The sequence below is a fragment of the Rhinatrema bivittatum genome, chromosome 1, assembly GCF_901001135.1.
Source record: "Rhinatrema bivittatum chromosome 1, aRhiBiv1.1, whole genome shotgun sequence".
Lineage (NCBI taxonomy): Eukaryota > Metazoa > Chordata > Amphibia > Gymnophiona > Rhinatrematidae > Rhinatrema > Rhinatrema bivittatum.
The window spans coordinates 509423267-509444748 of NC_042615.1; the positions used below are offsets into that span (position 1 = coordinate 509423267).

General features: G+C 44.9%; 1 protein-coding gene across 2 annotated transcripts in view; it reads left to right on the plus strand.

Moving 5' to 3' along the window:
* CXXC1 (CXXC finger protein 1) overlaps positions 1 to 21482 on the plus strand; it is an 82185-nt gene that overhangs the window by 53201 nt on the left and 7502 nt on the right. For both annotated transcript variants that reach the window (XM_029611530.1, XM_029611538.1), the window contains exons 12-14: positions 814 to 910; positions 5459 to 5611; positions 5709 to 5870. In XM_029611530.1, coding sequence (XP_029467390.1) covers positions 814 to 910; positions 5459 to 5611; positions 5709 to 5855 — 397 coding nt within the window. In that variant the 3' untranslated portion in view covers positions 5856 to 5870. The remainder of the gene's footprint in view (positions 1 to 813; positions 911 to 5458; positions 5612 to 5708; positions 5871 to 21482) is intronic.

A 21482-nucleotide genomic window follows, 5' to 3' on the forward strand; every position in this document is an offset into this window, starting at 1 on the left:
AACTGGTGCGCAAGACGGACTGCTTGTTTGTTTGTTCTTCACGGTGGAAGGAGACAGGGCGAACTAGCTTTGCGGGCTACCATAGCTCGTTGGATCAAGGAGGTGGTCACGGGAGCCTTTGTAGAGGCAGGAAAGCCATAAGGCTCAGGCAGTATCCTGGGCGGAAGCTAAACTGCTGTCTTTCGTCGACATCTGCTGAGCGGCAACATGGGCCTCCTTACACACCTTCTCCAGGTTCTATCGCCTGGATGTTCAGGCCTGAGAAGAGACAGCCTTTGCAAGGGTGGTGCTAACAGAACCGCAGGCAGCCTCCCATTCCGATCGGGAGTAGCTTTTGAACATCCTATTGGTCCTGAGTCCATCTGGCTGCACGATAGGAAATGGAGAAATGACTTATCTGATAATTTTGTTTGCCTTAGTGTAGACAGATGGACTCATCATCCCACCCACAGCTGCCCAAGAACGGTGCCAAGGAATTGTCCGTGAAATGAATATCGATTCCAAGAGGTTACGAGTAAGCCATCACCCAGTCCCTAGTTCATGGCATCTATAATCTTGCTGTAATTCAGCATTTATGTTTGGTTGATTACAGTTACAGTTATCCATTTTAATAGTATGTCCACAATGGCTTTTAAAGAGAATACTGAAGGGCTGAGGTCACTGCAGGGGTGTATCTAAGGTGACAGCTTTGAAACCTGACTCCGTCTCCATCTGCTAGCAGGGGAGCATACAACCCATTGGTCCTGAGTCCATCTGTCTACACTAAAGAAAACAAGATTATCAGGGAAGTAATTTCTCCATTTGTTTCTGTAGGGCTACTCGGTTATTCTGTGATGTCTACAATCCTCAGAGCAAGACCTACTGCAAGCGATTGCAGGTCCTGTGTCCGGAGCACTCACGGGACCCAAAGGTGAGAGGAGAGAAGGGGAGGGTGGAGCACACTAAACGTTGTCTTCTCCCATCAGAAAGATTTCCTAGGTTGGGGTGCCACTTAGTGGCAGCAAGCAAGTCCTGGAAGGAGGAAGGGAAGAGAAAGGAAAATTGGTTTTTACCTGCTAATTTTCGATCGTGTAATATCACAGTTCAGTCCAGACTCCTGGGTTTTGCCTCCCTGCCAGCAGATGGAGACCGAGAAAGTTTCACTGACACTGTACATAGCCTTGTGTGCCACCTGCAGTCCCTCAGTATTGACCTGTACCCCAGCCAAGATGACAGCAACAACCATAAACTTCTAAGCAAACTTCCTCCCCTCCAACAAGCCAGAGGAAGGTGAAGCTGCCCAAAAAGACAATAGAAAACTTGTTTCCGAAATTTAACATAAGTGATCAGCATTGAAAACCTCCAACAACTCTACACTATATACAAAGCAACAGTACGAGTGGCGGACTCTTCCCGCCACCCAGTAAATAGCCGGATCTCTGGACTAATATGTGATACTACAGGAACGAAAATTAACAGGTAAGAACCAATTTTCCTTTCCCTTTCCCTGAACGTATCCAGATCAGTCCAGACTCTTGGGATTTACCTAAGCTCCCCTTAACTCGGTTGGGCCCTGGATAGGTTCCGCTCATAGAACACTTTCACCAAAGCCCATGGAAGCCGGAGCCACGACATGCAAGCGATAATGCCTAGCAAAAGCATGCAACCTCCCAGTAGCGTCTTGCAAATTTCATGTGGAGCCACCTGTTGTGAATCAGCCCAGGAAGTTGCCTGAGAACAGGTCAAGTGTGCCCCAAACCCCCCGGCACTGGGCACCCTTTAAAAATGTAAGTCGACTCGAACACTTCCTTCAGCCACCGTACAGTTGTAGCCTTAAGATGCCTTAACTCCCTTCTTTGGACCACTCCACAGTACAAAATGATCTACAAAGAGGTGATTCAATCTACGGAAATCATAAGTGACCTTTAGATATCTCAGTAATGCATGCCTCCCATCTAAGATCCTAAGCGCCCATGCTTGAGGTGTAGAGGAATCCAAATCCAGAAAAGATGGAAGTTCCACTGTCTGACTAAAGTGGAACACCAAGACTACCTTAGGCAGAAAAGAAGGCACAATGCATAAAGATACCCCTGACCTGACACCTGTAGGAAAGAATCTCAACACAACAGCGCGTGGAGCTCCGAAATTCACCTGGCTGAACAAATAGCCACCAAGAAAACCACTTTAAGAGTCAAGTCCTAACCATTGCCCTCTTTAGTGGTTCAAACCGAGCCTCACACAATCCTCTAAAGTGTAGATTCAGATTCCAAGATGGACAAATGTTCTGCACCTGAGAATGCAAATTCTAAGCTCCCTGAAGGAACCGTATAACATCTGGACGTGTGGATAGAGGATACGCTTGCACCTTACTCCAGAGACAACCCAGTGTCACTACTTGGACTATCAAGAGAGTTAAAGACCAGTCCCTTAATCAGAATCTTCCTGTAGAAAAGCCAAAATATGCGACATTGTTGCTTGAACAGGTTGATGCTGCACTCAGTCAACAGCAGACTAGTACTCGAAGACCCTCCAAATTTGCACATTCGTCAGGGATGTAGAAGGTCACCTAGCCTGCAATAAGGTGGAAATAACTGCTTTGGAATATCCTCTCCGTCTCAGTCATTTCCTTTCAGAAGCAAAGCCACAAGATAGACGTGAGCCTCCTGACCCGAAAATATTGGGCCCTGTGAAGAAGAGTTGCGTGATGTCCTAACCTTAGCGGCCAATCTATGGCCATGTTGATCAGATCTGGGAACTATGGTTGACATGGCCACTATGGACCTATCAGGATCATGTTGCCCGGATATTTCTCTGTCCGCCGTAATCCCTTATCTACCAAAGGCCATGGAGGGAAGATGTGAAGAAGAATCCCTCGAGTCCACGGCAGCACCAGAGCATTGATTCCTTCCGTACTGTGTTCTCTTCAGCGGCTGTAAAACCACGACACATTGGTGTTCTCTTTGGTCGCCAGTAAGTACATATGGGTATACCCCCATCTTCCATGACTGAGTCACATCGCTGTCTCTGACATTCTCCGGCATCTCACTTTCTCTGTCTGAGAAAATCTGCCTGAACATTGACCACTCCGGTGATGTGAGATGCCGCTCCAAATGCTACTCTGCCCAGAGAATCAACTCCTGGGCCTCTAGAACCAATGCCTGGTTCTTGGTTCTGCCTTAATGGTTAATGTAGGCTACAGTTGTCGTGTTGTCTAATAGGATCCATACTGGATGGCCACGTAACCTTGGCAGACAGGCAAGCAACGTGAAATGCATTGCTCTTGTCTTATTGATTGATAGATTATTTTATTTAATCTATTTAAAGCTTTTTATACCGGTATTAGTGGTCACATCATACCGGTTTACATCAGAACTGCAGGTAGGAAATATATCAAACAGGTACTGGAGGTGGGACTACATAGAAAAAGAGAGAGAAGTAGCCGAGGGCTGGCAAACAAATGAGGCTTCCTATTTTGACTACTGGCTCTGTGCCGACTGATCTTGACACACTGCCCTCCATTCGGAGAAGCTTGGATCGGTGGTGACTATTACCTAATTGGGAACCTTCAATTCCACTCCACATTCGAGATTAGTGCGAATAAGCCATCATGAAAGACTGTCCTTGGCTTTCCCCTCTAATGGAAGAGAAAGATGAAACTCTTCCATTAACAGATTCCAGCAGGAGAGAAGAGCCCCCTCTAGAGGCCACATATGCGCAAATGCCCAATGCATTAATTCCAATGTCAATGCCACTGAACTCAGGACCTGTAAATAGTCCCAGACCCTGGGCACCGAAAGCTCTAGCGGAAGCCTAATCTGACTCTGCAATTTCAGCAGTCTCTCTCTGCCAGTATGTTGAACTGAGCTCCCAGATATTCCAGGGTTTGAAAGAGGACTAAATGGCTCTTTGCTAGGTTCACCACCCATCCTAGAGACTTCAAGCGCATTGGTACCTTTTGTACTGATTTTTGACAAAGGTCCGCTGATTTCACACAAATGAACCTATTATCCAGACACGGATGCACCAACACACCCTACTTTTGCAATGTGGCCGCCATCACTATCACTTTGGTAAAGGTACGCAGAGCCGTCTTCAGCCAAAAGGAAGGGCTTGGAACTAAAAATGTCCCCTTAGGACCATGAACCTCAGGAATCTCTGGTGCTCAGGCCTGATGCCTATGTGCAGATACGCCTCTGTCATGTCGAGATGCCAAAAACTCTCCCTTGCGTACCACCGCTATGATGGACCTCAGAGTCTCCATGCGGAATTGGGGAACCTTGAGAGCTGCATTTACCTTCTTTGGATCCAATATCGGATGAAATGTCCCTTCCTTTTTTTTTTTGGAACCAAAAAATAGATGGAATATAGGAAAATTGGTTCTCCCCCTTTTTAAACCTTGCCTCCAGGGCATTCACTGAAGCCCAAATAACTCTTGAATTGGATACAGGGGAAAGAAATAGGATGCTTAACTTAAATTGACCTCCGGCCATATTGAGCGTGTTCAGGGTCTGAGCCAACAGACTTGGGCCTTGCTGAGGGTGTTCAGGGTCTGAGCCAACAAACTCAGCAAGACATTGCTCAGATTTTCTATTTTCACATCAGAGTCCGATGCGGCTCTCAATCATATGTAATTTCTCCTTGGAAGCATTCCATCCAGAAGGAGGGATGGGTCTATACTGGAGCCCATAGGCTTAACCTTGTTCTCTCCAACCTTTCTGTCTCGGGGAAGCTTCTGCCATTGGGAACAAAGAAGGAGGAGAACTGACCTTTGCGCTTCCCACTCCACTCTCTTCCAGAGACACCATAGTCCGAGGGGGATGTCCCAATAGAGGCAAAAGCTGTAGCAGTCAAATCGCTTTGAGCATTTAAACAGCATTAACACAAACAGATAAAGAGTGAAAATTGAATTGCTCTCAATTGCTGTCAAGAAGGCAAGCCTCACAGATAGCAAAGCACTTGGCATTGTTCGTCCTCAGCGCCTAGTTCTCCTGAACTTCGGCTCTAGGTGGCCTCCTGTGCGCACACCAACGCCACCCCAGCGTATGCCCACCCCTCCAGGATGTGCACACATGTGTGCTCAAGACTAGGTCGCGGTCATATGCACACAAGTATCTGTGCAAATATGCATGCAAGTTTAGGTCGCAGTCTTACACACACAAGTACCTACGCAATACTTGCTTAAGTACCTGTGCAAATATGTGCTGAAGTCTAAGTTACAGATGTACGTGCTCAAATCTAAGGTACGGCTTTGAAATCTGACTACGTCTCCCATCTGCTAGCAGAAGAGCACAATACCCATTGGTCTTGAGTCCATCTGTCTACACTAAGGAAAACAAAATTATCAGGTAAGTAATTTCTCCAATGCTCAGTTTTCAGATAACACTGAGAAAGTCTTCTCACTTGAGTAGTTACTGCTTTTGTCATACAGTCTCTCCAGGATGGTGATCTGACCCACAGCTTGGTGTATTCCCTGTTATAGGTGCCAGCTGATGAGGTGTGTGGCTGCCCTTTAGTGAAAGATGTTTTTGAATTGACGGGCGAGTTCTGCCGTGTTCCAAAGAGGAAGTGCAACCGTCACTACTGCTGGGAGAAGCTGCGTCGGGCGGAGGTGGATCTGGAACGTGTCCGAGTGGTATGCAGGTTTTGATTTCCACACTGCCCGAACTTGGCAAGTCACTTGATTTCTCTGAGTAAATCCCGTGCTAATTTATCTATCTCTTTCTCTGTAGTGGTACAAGCTGGATGAGCTCTTTGAGCAGGAGCGGAATGTGCGCATGGCCATGACAAACCGAGCCGGGCTCCTAGCATTAATGCTGCACCAGACCATCCAGCATGACCCTGTCACCACTGACCTACGCTCCCACATGGACCGCTGAGAACAGAGATCATGGGTATGTCTTGGTCTTTGTTCCATACCTTTGTTCATACCCTCATCTAGCATGTTCCTCTTACTGTAAGGAAATGCAGCAGACAGAAACAAAACACATGGGCAAGGATCTTAAGCTCTTTGAGGCAGGCACACTCCTCCCCTCCCTGGGTCTTTGTTTTGTCTTTTTTGTATCTAGTCTATTTTTGGTTTTCTTTTCCTGTATGGGGTTGTGTCCATTTGATGGTGCTCTTTCAATGAATAGTTGGAAACTAAGAAGAATGGAGTCTTAATCTGACTGGTGCAGAGTGAATTAAGTACCCAGGAATGTCTCAAATGGCCTTAAATGTTTGTCTTTTACTGCTGTTTATCAGATAAAATGACTCATGAATATTGACCCCTGTTACTAGCATATTTTAGCTTACACTAATAAAATTAGGACAAGAAGTGCTTGAAGTACTAAAGGGGTTTACCCATTTTGTATTCATGGGAAAAATACTTAGCAGATCTGATTCTGATTACCTTTCTCTGTGGACAATGCCAACAAACAGCCATACAAAATGGGTGATGTCATCCAATGGTATTGAGTCAGGTCCTTTTTCTCTCATGGCTTAGAAAGTTCAACTTTTGCTACTGATAATGCACATGACTTCCTGTGCTAGCATCCCCATGCGCAATTCTGCCTCAGTCTAATTTTGTCAGCTCAGTGAATGGTTGGAAAAATCTTCTCGCACGGTGTCACCATGTTTATTTATTTATTTATTTATTTATTTTTATATACCGACATTCGATCTCAATTGAGATATCACACCAGTTTACATTCAGGTACTGTAGGTATTTCTCTATCCCCAGAGGGCTTACAATCTAAGTTTTTGTACCTGAGGCAATGGAGGGTAAAGTGACTTGCCCAAGGTCATAAGGAGCGACAGCAGGACTTGAACCCTGGTCTCCTGGTTCATAGTCCACTGCTCTAACCACTAGGCTATGTTGACAGGTAAAACCTTTTCTGAAAGAAAATGGAAAAGCCCATTCAAAAAAATATAAAAAACATTGGCACAAAATGTCCATTTTGGATTTATGTTCACTCTGCCTTAATTGCCTCGGATGGACCATGATATAACTAACTGTGGCTCCTGCAGAAGAATATCCCCGAGGGCACTGACTTACAGAGAACTCCATCTAAAATATGAGCCACTAAGCTGATGTAACCGGAGTAAAATGAAAAAACACCAAATTCCTTGTTGTCCAAGCCAGACTAGTCTAGACTATTGGGTTTCTCCCTCCTACCAGCAGATGGAGGCAGAAGTCAAGTTCTTTGTCCGGATGTTCCATCTCTAACCTCAGCCACATTAACATCCGTTAGAGATCGAGCCCTTCCATTAGCTGGGCCTAAGCTTTGGAATTCCCTGCCAGAACAATTAAGACTTGAATCCAATTTAAAAACTTTCAGAAAAGCTTTGAAAACATGGCTTTTCAACCAGGCGTTTAATACCAATCCAAGCTAAGAGATATATTCTGAAAGCTATAATGCAGAAATCTTGTCTATATATGTATGAGTAGTTCATTTTTGTAATTTTTATTGTTTGAGATATGATTTTATTGATGTATGTAGAATGAATTTTTAAATTGTATGCTTTGTGCACCGAGGAGATGGTACTCCAACCAAACATCGGTATATAAAAACCATATAAATAATTAAATAAATAAAATGCTAAACCCTATATAGTCTGCTGCAGCAGGGAAGGCATCAGTAGTCCTTTGCCTCCAGCAGATGGTAGGTCAACTGGTACAGCAGGAGAGAAAATCTGTTAGATTCTAGGGGCAGTACAAGTCCAGGACTGAGTCAGGGAGCAGCAATTGGATGACAGCCAGAAAGGACTGCTCTTCCTCCCCCAGAGCGATCAGAGGGCTTAGTGCTCCTGCATTTTCCACACTGGTCAAAGCTTGGGTGCGTCTTCTTTAAAAAAAACCAAAACAAAACCAAAAAAAAAAACCAAATAGCGGCAGCAGTAGCAGAAATGCTAGCATGGCTGGACCCTGCACGTAGACACAACCCATCCTCCCTTGGGAATTAGGCAACTACAAGCACGACTTTCCCTATACGTACCAGATCAGTCCAGACTCCTGGGTTTGGCATCCCTGCCAGCAGATGGAGGCAGAGAAAGTTTTACTGACTGTACATAACCCAGCGTGCCACCTGCAGTCCCTTAGTATTTATCTGTCTCCAGCAAATGGTAGATGGTGCAAAACCTGCAGTCTGGAGTGAAAAAAACAATGATAAGAGTGCTGGAATGACCCAGGAAGCTGTGAGGTCATGGTCTGGTCATGTTCTCTGGTTTGAAGCAGACAAGCAAGGGGTTGATGCCCCTTTTTTAGTTCGATCTGAGTGTCCGTGGTGTGGACATCTGGTGGAACAGATCCCCTCATCCCCCAAGAAGCAGCTTAGGGACCCACCAATTGTTCTGCAGTTTCAGCCCAGAGGAACAGGGAAGAATTCCTTTTGTTTCTTATGGCCAGGGCTAAGTTGCTATCCGCAATATAAAGTTTGTTTAAAAAAAAAAAGAGAGAAAAGACAGCAGGTGCCTTGAGTTTCTTTACTCACAGCAGCTGGGCTTGCAGATCATTTTGCAGCAGCAATCAGCAATTTAGTGGCGGGTCGGTGCAGGGCTATTTTCCAGCCTCCCCTGGTGAGTGCAGTGTTAGTGGTGCATGGCCCAGCCTCGTGGCATGGCACGCTGCAAAACTTGTTGCACTTGCGAGGAGTCATACTTGAGGCTGAATCGGGCAGGCCTGAGGTATGGATGCCTTCGGGAGGTGAAGGCACTTCAGAATGGTCTGCTACCACTGCAGTTAGATCAGTAATGATCTCCCAGGTGTGTGGGCCATCCGCGGAGGCATCTGTTGTCAGTGTGGGAACGACAACCATATTTGCTGGTTCAGCAGGGCTTTCTGCTTCAGTGGAGGAGGACAGGGGTTCTCACCATGGCTGTCTCCCGCTGTTTGCTGGCACAGTAGATGACTGGAGAGGCACTGGAGATGATGATTTTCCCCTGGATAAGGGAGACTTGAACCCGGACGATTTCCTTTTGGATATGGACTCAGATGGGCCTCTCGCTTTCTCCACTGAGTCGCGATACTGGTCGCGATACAGGGCTGAATCGCAGCCCAGGAAGAGCTTGGTGAGCGTTCGCCAAGTTCTGTGTGTTTCCTTGCAAGCAGTTATAGCGGGGGATTCAGCTGACTCAGACGTGCCAGAGTCTGCAACAGGGGGTTCCCTTGGGGCAGACCCGCTGAGGATCCAGAAGAGGGCCCAATAGCAGAAGGGAATGGTCCCTTTTCCAAAGAGAGGAATGCTGGCCCTTGATTCCACCTGTGTTCCAGGAGCTGGGGATCAAGATGTCGCAACAGGAGACTGACCTATAGGGAGCTGATCCTGTATTGGCTGGTTTGCGTGGTCCACCTAAAGTATTCCCTTTTCAGAAGTTGGTGAAGAAGCTGGTAGATCAGGAGTGGGACACTTCGAAGTCTGGCTTAAGGGTTGACAAAGCTATGGTGTTGCTTTAGCCATTACCAGAAGGGACATTCGACCTTTTAGCAGTCCCTAAGGTAAACGCTTCAATGTCAGTGGTCCCTAAGAAGATCTCCATTCCATTAGCGGGATCGTCCACTCTGAGGGACGTAAAAGATCATAAGCTGGAGCTTCACCTCAAGAGGAGTTTTCAAGTGTCGGCCCTGAGTATATGGGCAGCAGTAGTTTTATGCAGAGGGCTTCTCTGTGTTGGGTTCAGCAGTTGCAGGAGACGCAAGCTAGATCGGGTCTGGCAGCGCAGCAGGCTGAATGTTTGGAAGCAGCTATAGCCTATGGAGCTCATGCTCTGTATGGCCTGATCTGGCCTGATTATAATGTCTGCGATGTCGGCCGGGAGATTGCTGTGGCTACGGAATTGGTCAACAGATGATCAGTCTCAGCTGGGAGCTCTTCCATGAAAAGGAAGACTTTTGTTCGGAGAGGACTTGGAACAGATAAAGAAGCATCTGGGAGAATCCAAAGTTTACAAGGGGCCAGAGGACAAGTCAAAGGGCACGCTTTTTTTTTTTCCTGCTTGGGCTTGGATTCAGGATAATCGGAGGTTTTTCCAGCTGAGGATTCTTTGGGCCCTAAGAGGCAAACTGCAACAAGACCTTAGTTCTTTTGGGTTGGTCGGAAGTCATCCGGGATAACCCTGGTCTGGGTGCAGGAGGAGAGAAGTCTTCACAATGAAGCGAGGAAAGTCCACGCTTCTGTTCCAGCAATTGGATAGCGCTTGGCAGTTCCAGCCATCAGAGGGTGCTTGGCACTCTTTCACGAGGAGTGGGCCAAAATGGCAAAGGATCAGTGGGTCTTAAGTGTGATGATAAGTGGCTATGCGTTACAGTTTTCTCATCCGGTTCAAGATGCTTCTGTGGTTTCCCCATGGTGGACCGCTTGCGTCATTTAGGTCTATAGTGCCTGTTCCTCAAGAGGAGCAATGAACGGGGAGATATTCCATTTATTTCATGGTTCTGAAAATGGAAGGTTCCACGTTTTCTGCATGGAGATTCTGAGGTCTGTCATAGCGGTGGTACACAAGAGAGAGTTTTTAGCATCTCTTGACTTGACAGAGGCATATTGGCACATAGCCATCAGGCTGGAGCACCAGAGATTCCTGAGGTTCATGGTCCTAGGGGAGCGTTTTCAGTTTTAGGCCCTTCCCTTCAGTTTGGTGACTGCGCCGCATCACCACCAAGATGATGGTTGTGGTGGTGGCTGCATTTGCGAAAGGAGGGTGTGCTGTTGCATCCGTATTTGGGCGTCTGGCACATTCATGTGAAATCAGAAGACCTCTCGTCAGTCAGTACAAAGGGTACTGATGCAGTTTCCGTATCTAGGATGAGTGGTGAACCTGGCACAGAGCCATTTAGTCCTCTCTCAGTCTCTGGAGTTTCTGGGTGCGTGGTTCGTTTCACTGGCAGAGAGAGTGTTTCTCATGAAGGAGAGATTGCTGAACTTGCAGAGTCAGATTCAGCATCTGCTAAGGCTTTTGGTGCTCAGGGTTTCGGACTATTTACAGGTCCTGGGATCTTTGGCATTGACATTGGAATTAGTGCATTGGGCGTTTGCAAATATGTGGCCTCTTCAGTGGGCTCTTCTCTCCTGCTGGAATTAGTTATCAAAATAGTTTCATCTTCCCCTTCCATTAGAGAGGGGAGCCAGGGACAGTCTTTCTTGGGGCTTACTCGCACCATGGAATTGGAGGTTCCGAATTGCGTAATAGTCACCACCGATGGCAGCCTCTCTGGATCGGGGCAGGGTGTCAAGATCAGTCGGCAAGGGCCAGTGGTCGAAACAGAAAGCCTCATAGTCCATCAGTTGGCTAGAGATGAGAGTGGTGCTTTCACGTTGCTTACATTTCTATGCGTTGCTTGCAGGTCTGCCACAGTTATGCGGCCATTTGGTACAGGTTCTATCAGACAATGCAATGACACTACATCAACTGCCAGGGCGAACCCAAAAGTCAGGTGGTGGCTCAAGAGGCCTGCGATTTGATTCTCTGGTCAGAGCAGTGCTTGGAATGGCTGGCGGTATTCTCATATTGCCAGAGGGGACAATGTTCAGACAGATCTTCTCAGTCGGAGGAAGTTAGACCCCAGAATGGGAACTGTCAGAGGCAGCGATGTGTCTCATTCACGGAAGATGGGAGGTATCCCCATAGGGACTGGATGGCGACCAAAGAGAACATCAAGGCATTGCAGTTTTTATGGCTGCCAAATGGAACTGGTGTGGAAGGAATTGCTGCTCTGGTTCTGCTGTGGCCTCGGGGGATTCTTTTTTTATGTCTTCCCTCCATGACCTCTGGTGGGCAAGGTGTTACAGTGGATACAGAAACATCCGGACAACATGATTCTGGTAGCTCCAGAGTGGCCACGTCGACCATGATTTTACAGATATGATCAGCATGGTCATGGAAAGACCGCTGAGGTTTGGACATCTGTCGAATCTTCTCCTCCAGGGCCCAATATTCTCGAATCAAGCAGTTCACTTCTGTCTCATGGCTTGGCTTTTGAGAGGCGACGACTGGGATGGAGGGGATATTCTGAAGCAGTTTATTACAACCTTATTGCAGGCTAGGCAACCGTCTACATCCTTGACGTAAGTATGAATATGGAGGGTCTTCGAGACCTGATCTGCTGTTAAGGAGTGCAGCCTGCTCAAGCTACAGGAAGGTCTGGTCAAGGGGCTTACCTTTAACTCTCTGAGAGTCTAGGTAGTGGCATTGGGTTGTCTCCAGGGTAAGGTGTAGGGGTATCCTCTGTCCACACATCCAGAGGTCATACATTTCTTTCGGGGAGCTAACAACTTGCGTCCTCAGGTACAGCAGCTTTGTCCATCTTGGAATCTGAATCTAGATTGTGTGAGGCTCTGTTTGAACCACTAAAGAAGGCAACATTAAAGGACCTGACTCTTAAGGTGGTTTTCCTGGTGGCTATTTGTTCAGCCAGGGGATTTTCGGAGCCTCAGGTGCTGTAGTGTCGAGATCCCTTCCTACAGATTTCGGATTCAGGAGTATCTTTGGGCACAGTGCCTTCTTTTCTACCTAAGGTAATTTTGACGTTACATCTTAGCACTGCTTTGGTAGCAAGCACATTCTGTAAGAAGCGTGATGGGGCTGAAGGAGGGCTGCAGCCGGGAGGTGGGGAAGAAATGGTCTGCACCGCACAGCAGGAGCAGAGAGGTGGTTCAGCCAATTTATACCCAGTGTTGCTGGAGACAAATGCAACAGCAGTAGATAGGTTGAGGCACTTCTTTGAGGCATTGGAGCAGATACAGTTTAGTGGCAAGGAACTCCCCAAACTCCAAAGGCGTAGGGCAACGGAAGGTACAGGCTTCTCAGTGGAATTTGTAAAAATTAGACACAAAGCATATTGTGAATGAAGTCCAGGAATTAAGAGCTGGGAAGAGGGAGAATTGCCAGAAAAGAGGTTGAAGCTCCAGCTCAGCCTGGACAAGCTTCTAGAGGATAGGGATTCAACCCTGTCAGGGAGAGATGAAGGAACCTCCCCTGGGGACTCACCAGAGGAGGAAGAGGAAGGAGAGATACATTCTCAACCAGAAAACTCTGCAATTTGACGCACCCTTTTTTTCCCCCCAGAGGACAATACATCCTGGAAAAAAAAAAATGGAGAAAGGCGGAGCCAAATACAATTGCTTTTGTCAATTTTTTCTTAATTTGTCTTTTTTATTTTGATCATCTCTGTGTTTGAAGGTTTTAGATTAAGTCTAGGAAGAATTCTTCACATCAGTTTGCCTTCCCTACTGCACCAGGCTTTATAGGAAGAAGTGTCAGAAAAAAGAACTTGCCCTCTCATTCCATCTGCTGTAGGAGGGACAAACCCGATTGTCTGGACTGGTCTGGCAGGACTAAAAGAAAGGAAATTAACTGGCATCCGTTAAGTTTAATTTCACCATCAATTTAATTGAATCCTGAAGAAATATAGATGCCAGCAGTTGTTGGAGGTAAAAGAACCATCAGCACCAAAACATTGGAAACAAGAATGACGGCAGTGAACCATTAAGCTCTAAAATTCAGAACTGAGAACTATAAGTGCCGAGCAAGCTTTCCTCTGAGCTGTCAGTGCCAAAGCATTGATGCTGGGAATGATAGGTGCTGAGAAAACACCAGCACCGAAGAAACACAAAGAAGAACCTTCAGCACAGAAACACCAGTGCCGAGTTTCATCATCACCAGCTCAGCATTGACATTCTGAGATACCGCGAATTGGCTTCAGATGTGATTGAGACAGGAAGAAAATACACAAGGAAAAGGAAACACATGCAATCAACAAGTGCATGAAAGAATATAAATCAAATAAATACAATTAAAAAAATAAAATAAAAGTAACGTATCTACCTCCTTTATTGGATCCTCAAATGGAGTCATCAAAACTCTAAAGTCCAGGCTTCCTACCGCAACAGCCAATATAGAAATGTCATGCCTTTGTGCAACAGCGTTGCTAGGGACCTAAAAGATCCAGGGCACAGCCCATAAGCTCTCCCTATCCCTCGCCCTTAGATTTTGATAATTAACTCATGATCAACAGCTGTCTGCCTTCCCCAGAACAAACTTGTAAAAACACATATTTGGACATCATACTTTAAAAAATTAAATTATAAATGATATCTATTCTACATTCCCGTGCAGCTGTCACCTGACAATAATCCTGTATGACCTATGACAGGAAAACCGCCTAGTTAGTTCAGTCCTGGCAGGGGCCCCATGATTCTCTCCATACCCACTTCTTACAGTACCTCCATCCATATGGAGACAGGATAACCCTGCTCATAAAACAGAAGGCACTGCTACAAACATTTTGCACCATTGTCGCAGAGTGCTGGGGATATATGTCAGTGACCTCTCTAGATAGAATGACCTTATATGCAACAAAGAAACCCCTGATTAGTTTCAACCGTCTTGTAAAACTACCACTAAAATTATTCAAGAGCATCAATCAATAAAGTTCTTCTTTTGGGTGTGAAGTCTGGAGTATTTATAGGATAGGAAAGAATAATATAAACCCTGCGCCTCAAGTTCTGCAGTACCCTATAATCACAGAAATCCCTTCAACAAAGAATGCAGATCAGAACTAGGACACTTTCACTTACCATTCCCCACAGAAAAATATTACTCAAACACTGGTGTAACAGCAACACATTAGCACACCTCAGTTACACTGTGTAATACCTGCAAAAAATGTACTCAGAATCAATACAAATCTGCCATACCATAACACTAGCTGCCAGACTCTTAACAATCACAACCCTACCCATGAAAAGGCAACACTGCAAATATCACCAGGCCCTAAAACACCAATACACCTCTTGTTAGGAGAACAGAATAAATCCGGCTGCTATAGATCTCTACACAGAAACTACATGCAGAACCCAGTCAGACCCTCGCCATACACAGAATAAATAGACCATAAAGTATAATTAGAAATATACAGACAAGAACTGAACTGGAAACTACAAGCCAAACTCTGCAGTGCAGCAATGGAAAAAGAGAAACATAATTCCTCATTAAACATCAAAAACAATCAAGAAATATAAAACATCAACCATACCAATTAAAACATATCAGGCTGATGAATAGAACAGCATCCAATAATTAAAAACACATAAAAAATGTTTAAAAAAATTACAAATACCAATAAAATATTTCAAAGAAGACACATCACATCCAATAATTAAAACTGATAAGGTTAAAATATTCTCCCACTCTCCATACCTGGGAACTTTAGATTTCCAGTCACCATGAGATTGTTGTAGATTGGAGGGCAGCCCACAAACTTTAACCTCTATCTCTCTCATATACACACTATCTCTCATACTCTCACAGACACAGAGAAACTCTCTCTCTTTCTCACACACCTCAGGCACTGTCATTCTCATACACACTTTCTCACACACATACAGGCACTCTTTGTAACCCTCACACGCACACAGGCACTTTCACTTTTGAGTGCGCGCACACACACACTTTCACATGCACACAGGCACTCTCCTTACAGACACTTCACACACAAACAAGCACTCTCACACATACAGACACACATACATATATAGGAGCACTCCCATACACATACAGGTGCACACAAACACAGAGAGGCAGTTTCTGGACTTTTCCCTCTTCCTCGGCCTCCAGCTGCTGCAAATTTTTGTGGCTCTGCAGGGCCTCCTTCTCAGCTGCTGTAAATGCCAGTGGCCTAGCAAGGCTTCCTCCTCAGCTGCAGGAAATGCTGACAGCCCCACAGGACCTCCTCTTAAGCTACAGGAAATGCTGACGGCCACACAGGACCTGCTCCTTGGCCGTTGGCTGCAGGAAATGCCATCGGCCCTGCAGGGGCTTCGCTGCTGCTGGCAACTTTGCAGGTCCTCTTCTTTGGCTGCTCCAGGAAACACTGTGGCCTTGCAGGGCCTCTTCTGCTCCACCCGCAGCTTGAGACTCAGGGCATCAAGGAAGAGACTTGGCATGGGCCTCTTGTGCCTAGTACTAATGACTCCCCTACCTTCATGCATAAATTAGGTGCAGACTTCCTAAAGGCATACATTAAGGAAATGCCTCAAACTGAAAAGCCTTTCACACAACCAATACTGGAAAGGTTGTGAAAGCATCTTCAAGCAGAACTTCCACCTTTTTTAAAAAAAGAGAAGAAAAAACAGAGAAGAAACAAAAGTCAGACACAATTTCATTCATAGAGATCACATCTGAATATTCACAGAATTTGTATAACTCCATAGCAAATAGAAACAGATGCTCCATCATCAGGTCCACCATCAGACTCTACACCCAAACAACCCAGGAGCTTAACCCCACTGGAAGATACAGCATACCTCAGTTTTCTGCAGAAAATTTCAGAATCACTGACATTCAGCCTAGTAGAGGTTGCTGAAGAAACCAGTGAATTACAAGGAGCCCTAAGATTCATCCAACCACAAAAGCAGTATAAAGCGCTCCAAAGCATGACGCATTAATGAAAGTTCAAATAAAAATCTAAAACACCTTTCACTGGATCACCAGTAGCAAAAAAAACATCAATGTGAAATATAGGATACAAAAGTGCCTTGGACATAAGAGAGTACAAATCTCTTATGACTCCGTAATTGTAGAGTCCATGATGAAAACAGCCAGGAAAACAAAATCCTATTCAAATTCATTTCCAGAAAAAGACCTAAGCTCATTGATACAGTGGGAAAGAGAGTATCGTATATTATCAAGGTTTAAACCACCAGTCAAAATCTGTCAGTATGATACAATTCAAAACTGTAGCCTACATTTTTGAATTGTATCATACTGACATATTTTGACTGGTGGTTTAAACCTTGATAATATACGATATATGCATGTTCAAATCCTTGAACAAGTCGGCCCCTGAGGCAGCCACTTGGGTAGTGGCGAAACTCGGCCTGAGTCAGGCATTTTTACGTCTCCACCACAATAAATGCATATAAAGGTCATCTGGCATCTATCCTGTTTGTTAATACCATTATGGCTTTCATAGATCACCTCCCTTCCTGTTTTGTTGGTCCAAACATATGATGTGGTCAATTTACAACTGCGATACTGCCATAAACGTATTTGCCACAACTATAGCATCAAGAAAGCTAGCTTGGCTAAGAGCTTCAGGCCTAAGAGTTGATGTCCATGAAAAAATAGATATCATTTACAGATGAGAACTTATTTGGAGATAAAGTGAAAGAGACAATAGAAGCAATAAAAAAAAAATAACAGAATACAGCTCTGCGGTCTCTGATTTCTTTGCACCTGGACTCATCAATACAAAGAAGTTAAACAAGGACCATTCAAGAGGTCATAATTCTACACATAAAGAAGAAAGTATAATCCCTACTATTCATACAGACAGTGCCCATTCATCAGACAGCAGCAATTCCAGACACAGTAACAAGGGCAACAACCACAAACTAGACAATAAAATCAGAATAGTTTTCAACAGAGGTAGAACCAGCAACCTTGACAGAAATCCACCCCGTCCTTTTTGTCGCCATTCAAGAAAAATACCAAAATCCATTTCCCAAACTACAAGTAGGGGGACGACTACAGTTTTGCAAGAATCACTGGAGTCAGGTAACAACAGACAAATGGGTTTTGAAGAAAATAAACAAAGGATATTTCCTAAACTTTGAATATGTGTCACCACAAAATCCCCCAGTTTACCAATAACACTCAATAGAACTACTCACCATATAACAGAAAAAGTTACAATCACTTCTTCAAGCAAAAACAAGACAACCTGTTCCCCAAACACAAAGAGGAACAGGATTCTATTTCAGATATTTCATGATTCCAAAGAAAACAGGAGACCTTTGACCTGTAGATTTAAATTTTCTAAAAAAAAAAAAAAAGAAATGCTCAAAATGAACTCATTAGCTACAATACTACAACTCCTACAAAAAAGGGTGCTAGCTTACATCCTTGGATCTAAAAGACACATATGCAGATATCCCAATCAATAAGGCTCACTGGAAATATCTACAAGACCAGTATTACATTTTGGACTTGTAGTCATGCCCAGGGTATTCACCAAATGCCTAGCAGTTGTAGCAGCTGACCTCTTAAAACAGCATGTACTAGTATTTCCATACTTAGATGACTGTCTAATATCAAGTCTACCCTACAGATATTCACTTGAAGATACCAGTTTACTAATAAAAACAATGAACTATCTAGGTTTTGTAATAAAGTATGAAAAATAAACATTGAAAAGCAGCAAGTATAGAAGGGCTTTTGCCTTGGTCATATCTAGTTGTATGACCAAGACAAAAGCATACCTTTCAGTGAAAAGAGAAAACAAGTTAATCAGCATAGCAGGAGAAGCACAATCAAAGGAATGCATAACAACCAGAAAATACTTAGACTACTGGGACACATGGCATTAACAGTACATGTGATACCAATAGCATGACTGAAAATGAGACAAGCACAATGGCATCTAAAAAAGAGATGGAATCAGAGTATTCAACCACTTGGCTGCAAAATCCAACTAAAAGAAGTAAAAGGTTCATTGACATGGACAAAGACCACAAAATTTGTCTGTGGTCAGAGTTTTCACCCACCCGCTATACAGAAAATTATGGATGGGGGAAACATCTTGACAAAATCTGTACATGGGGAGAATGGTCACAAGAGGAAGCCATTATTCATATTAATCTACTAGAACTCAGAACAATATTCAGTGTTCTAATGACAATCAAACCTTGAAAAACAAACTGATGCTGTACGAGGGGTCTTAGGCTTTAGAAGCAGGCTGGAGGACAGAACACTTGACGCCAGCCTTTCTCCACAGAAAATACTTTATTCACAATGAAGTAGAATAATAACAGAAACAGCCTGCTCACCTCAGCAGCATAAATCACGACTTCCAAAATTCATAGTCTCAGCAGGATATCTGACCTCCTTCACCCCAGGTCTTCTCTGTTCCCTCCTGGGCCTGCACGCTTAATTTTCTGTTCAGGGAACTACCCTGAGACCAGGATTCCCTTCTGGGCTGTGCCTTAAGATGGACCAGGCTAAATGTCTGGTCCTGGTTTTTTAAGGGGATCTTAATATATACTCCTTTATATATCCTTCCCCTTAATTTGACCTTCCTAGAACAAGCCCCCATCCTGGAACAGGATTAGTCTTCTAGATTTTTCCAGACTGCTCAATGCTTTATCTCTTTCTTCATCATTAAGAATAAGAGGGAAGTTTGATTATGACCTTTGGACCCATTTCCTAGGCAGACCTGACTAGCTCATCTTCCCTCTTGGGTTCTCTAAAACTATTTGGGTTACTCTCCCCATTGCCTTCTAGTGAAGCTATGGGATCATGGAGTGTTTAGGGAACCTCCTCTACCCCAGGTGGAACTCTATCCCCTCAACTGGAACTAGTTGAGTTTTCTCCTCCGGTGTTGCCGGCGTGGTCTGAACAATTTAGGTTCCCTGATGTATAAGTTCAGCTCGTCTAATGGGAAAGCCTCCAGGAGAGATGACTCACTATAGTCTGAACTGGTCGAACTAGTCATAAACTGGGCCCAGAGAGTGAAAAAGAATTTTCTTTGATTAGTTTTAAATGAGCTACTTGCTAACTTCATGGAGTGCCCCCTAGTCCTTCTATTATCCGAAAGAATAAATAACCGATTCACATTTACCCATTCTAGACCTCTCATGATTTTAAAGACTTCCTATCATATCCCCCCTCAGCCATCTCTTCTCCTCTCTTTAGTCTTTCATCATAGGGGAGCTGTTCCATCCCCTTTATAATTTTTGTTCCCCTTCTCTGTACCTTCTCCATTGCAACTATATCTTTTTTGAGATGCAGCCGACCAGAATTGTATACAGTACTCAAGGTGCGGTCTCACCATGGAGCGATACAGAAGCATTATGACATTTTCCGTTTTATTCACCATTCCTTTCCTAATAATTCCTAACATTCTGTTTGCTTTTTTGACTGCTGCAGCACACGGAGCTGACGATTTCAATGTATTATCCACTATGATGCCTAGATCTTTTTCCTGGGTAGTAGCTCCAATATGGAACCTAATATTGTGTAACTACAGCATGGATTATTTTTCCCTATATGCATCACCTTGCACTTGTCCACATTAAATTTCATCTGCCATTTGGATGCCTAATCTTCCAGCCTTGCAAGGTCCTCTTGCAATTTATCACAATCCGCTTGTGATTTAACTACTCTGAATAATTTTTTATCATCTGTAAATTTGATTACCTCACTCGCTGTATGCCTTTCCAGATCATTTATAAATATATTGAAACGCACCGGTCCAAGTACAGATCCCTGAGGCACTCCATTGTTTACTGTTTTTCACTTAATCCTACTCTCTGTTTCCTGGCTTTCTACCAGTTTGTAATCCACGAAAGGACATCGCCTCCTATCCCATGACTTTTTAGTTTCTTTAGAAGCCTCTCATGAGGAACTTTGTCAAACGCCTTCTGAAAATCCAAATACACTACATCTACAGGTTCACCTTTATCCACATGTTTATTAACCCCTTCGAAAAAATGAAGCAGATTTGTGAGGCAAGACTTACCTTGGGGTAAATCCATGCTGATTGTGTTACATTAAACCATGTCTTTTTATATGCTCTGTGATTTTGATCTTTAGAATAGTTTCCACTATTTTTCCCGGCACTGTAGTCAGGCTCACTGGTCTAGTTTCCTGGATCCGCCCTGGAGCCCTTTTTAAATATGGGGGTTACATTGGCCGCCCTCAGTCTTCAGGTACAATAGATGATTTTAATGATAGGTTACAAATTTTAACTAATATGTTGCGCTGGAGGTGTACCCTTGGCCTGGCACAGGATTGGTACAGCCCTCAGGGAGGTCCCAGAGGGCGCCTGCCGCCAGTAGGCGGAGCACACGAGGAGACAGAGGCAAGCTGGAGCTGCACCAATAACAGTCCGGGGTTTCCGCGGGTTGGGCCCTTGGGTACCCGGACCGCCTGGGCTTAGATGGGCCTCGGAGGATCTCCCGGAGAAGTGTGCCCACCACGAGCAAGGTTGCGCGGCTAATGGAGAATAGGTGAGCTAGACCGGAGCAGAGTATACTGGAGGGAACCGGAACTGAAGGTCCTCTGGATTGGATAGGCAGCGCCTAGTGGTCTAGCTTGTAGAAGGCCGCGGTTAGCGTCAAAGCAGGCAGGCCTGGTGGTCACGGGAGAAGCAAAGAGAGTGTCCGAGTGGCGCGCAAGGGTCAAAGCCAGGGTATCAGTCCGAGTGTAGTCAGTAGCAAGCAGTGGTCAGTTCCAGGAATCAGTCCGAGCATGGTCAATGGCAAGCAGAGGTCAGTTCCAGGCAGCGGTCCAAACGTGGTCAGAGGCAAGCACAGGTCAGTTCCAGGCAGCGGTCCAAACGTGGTTAGAGGCAAGCACAGGTCAGTTCCAGGCAGCGGTCCAAACGTGGTCAGAGGCAAGCAGGGGTCAATACCGTGAATCAGTCCGAGAAGGTACAACCTGGGAAGTGGAACAGGAACAGACACTAGAGCACAGGAAGGACCAAGGGAACACAGGAGCACTGGAAGACACAGGAACAAGTGCTGGAACAGGAA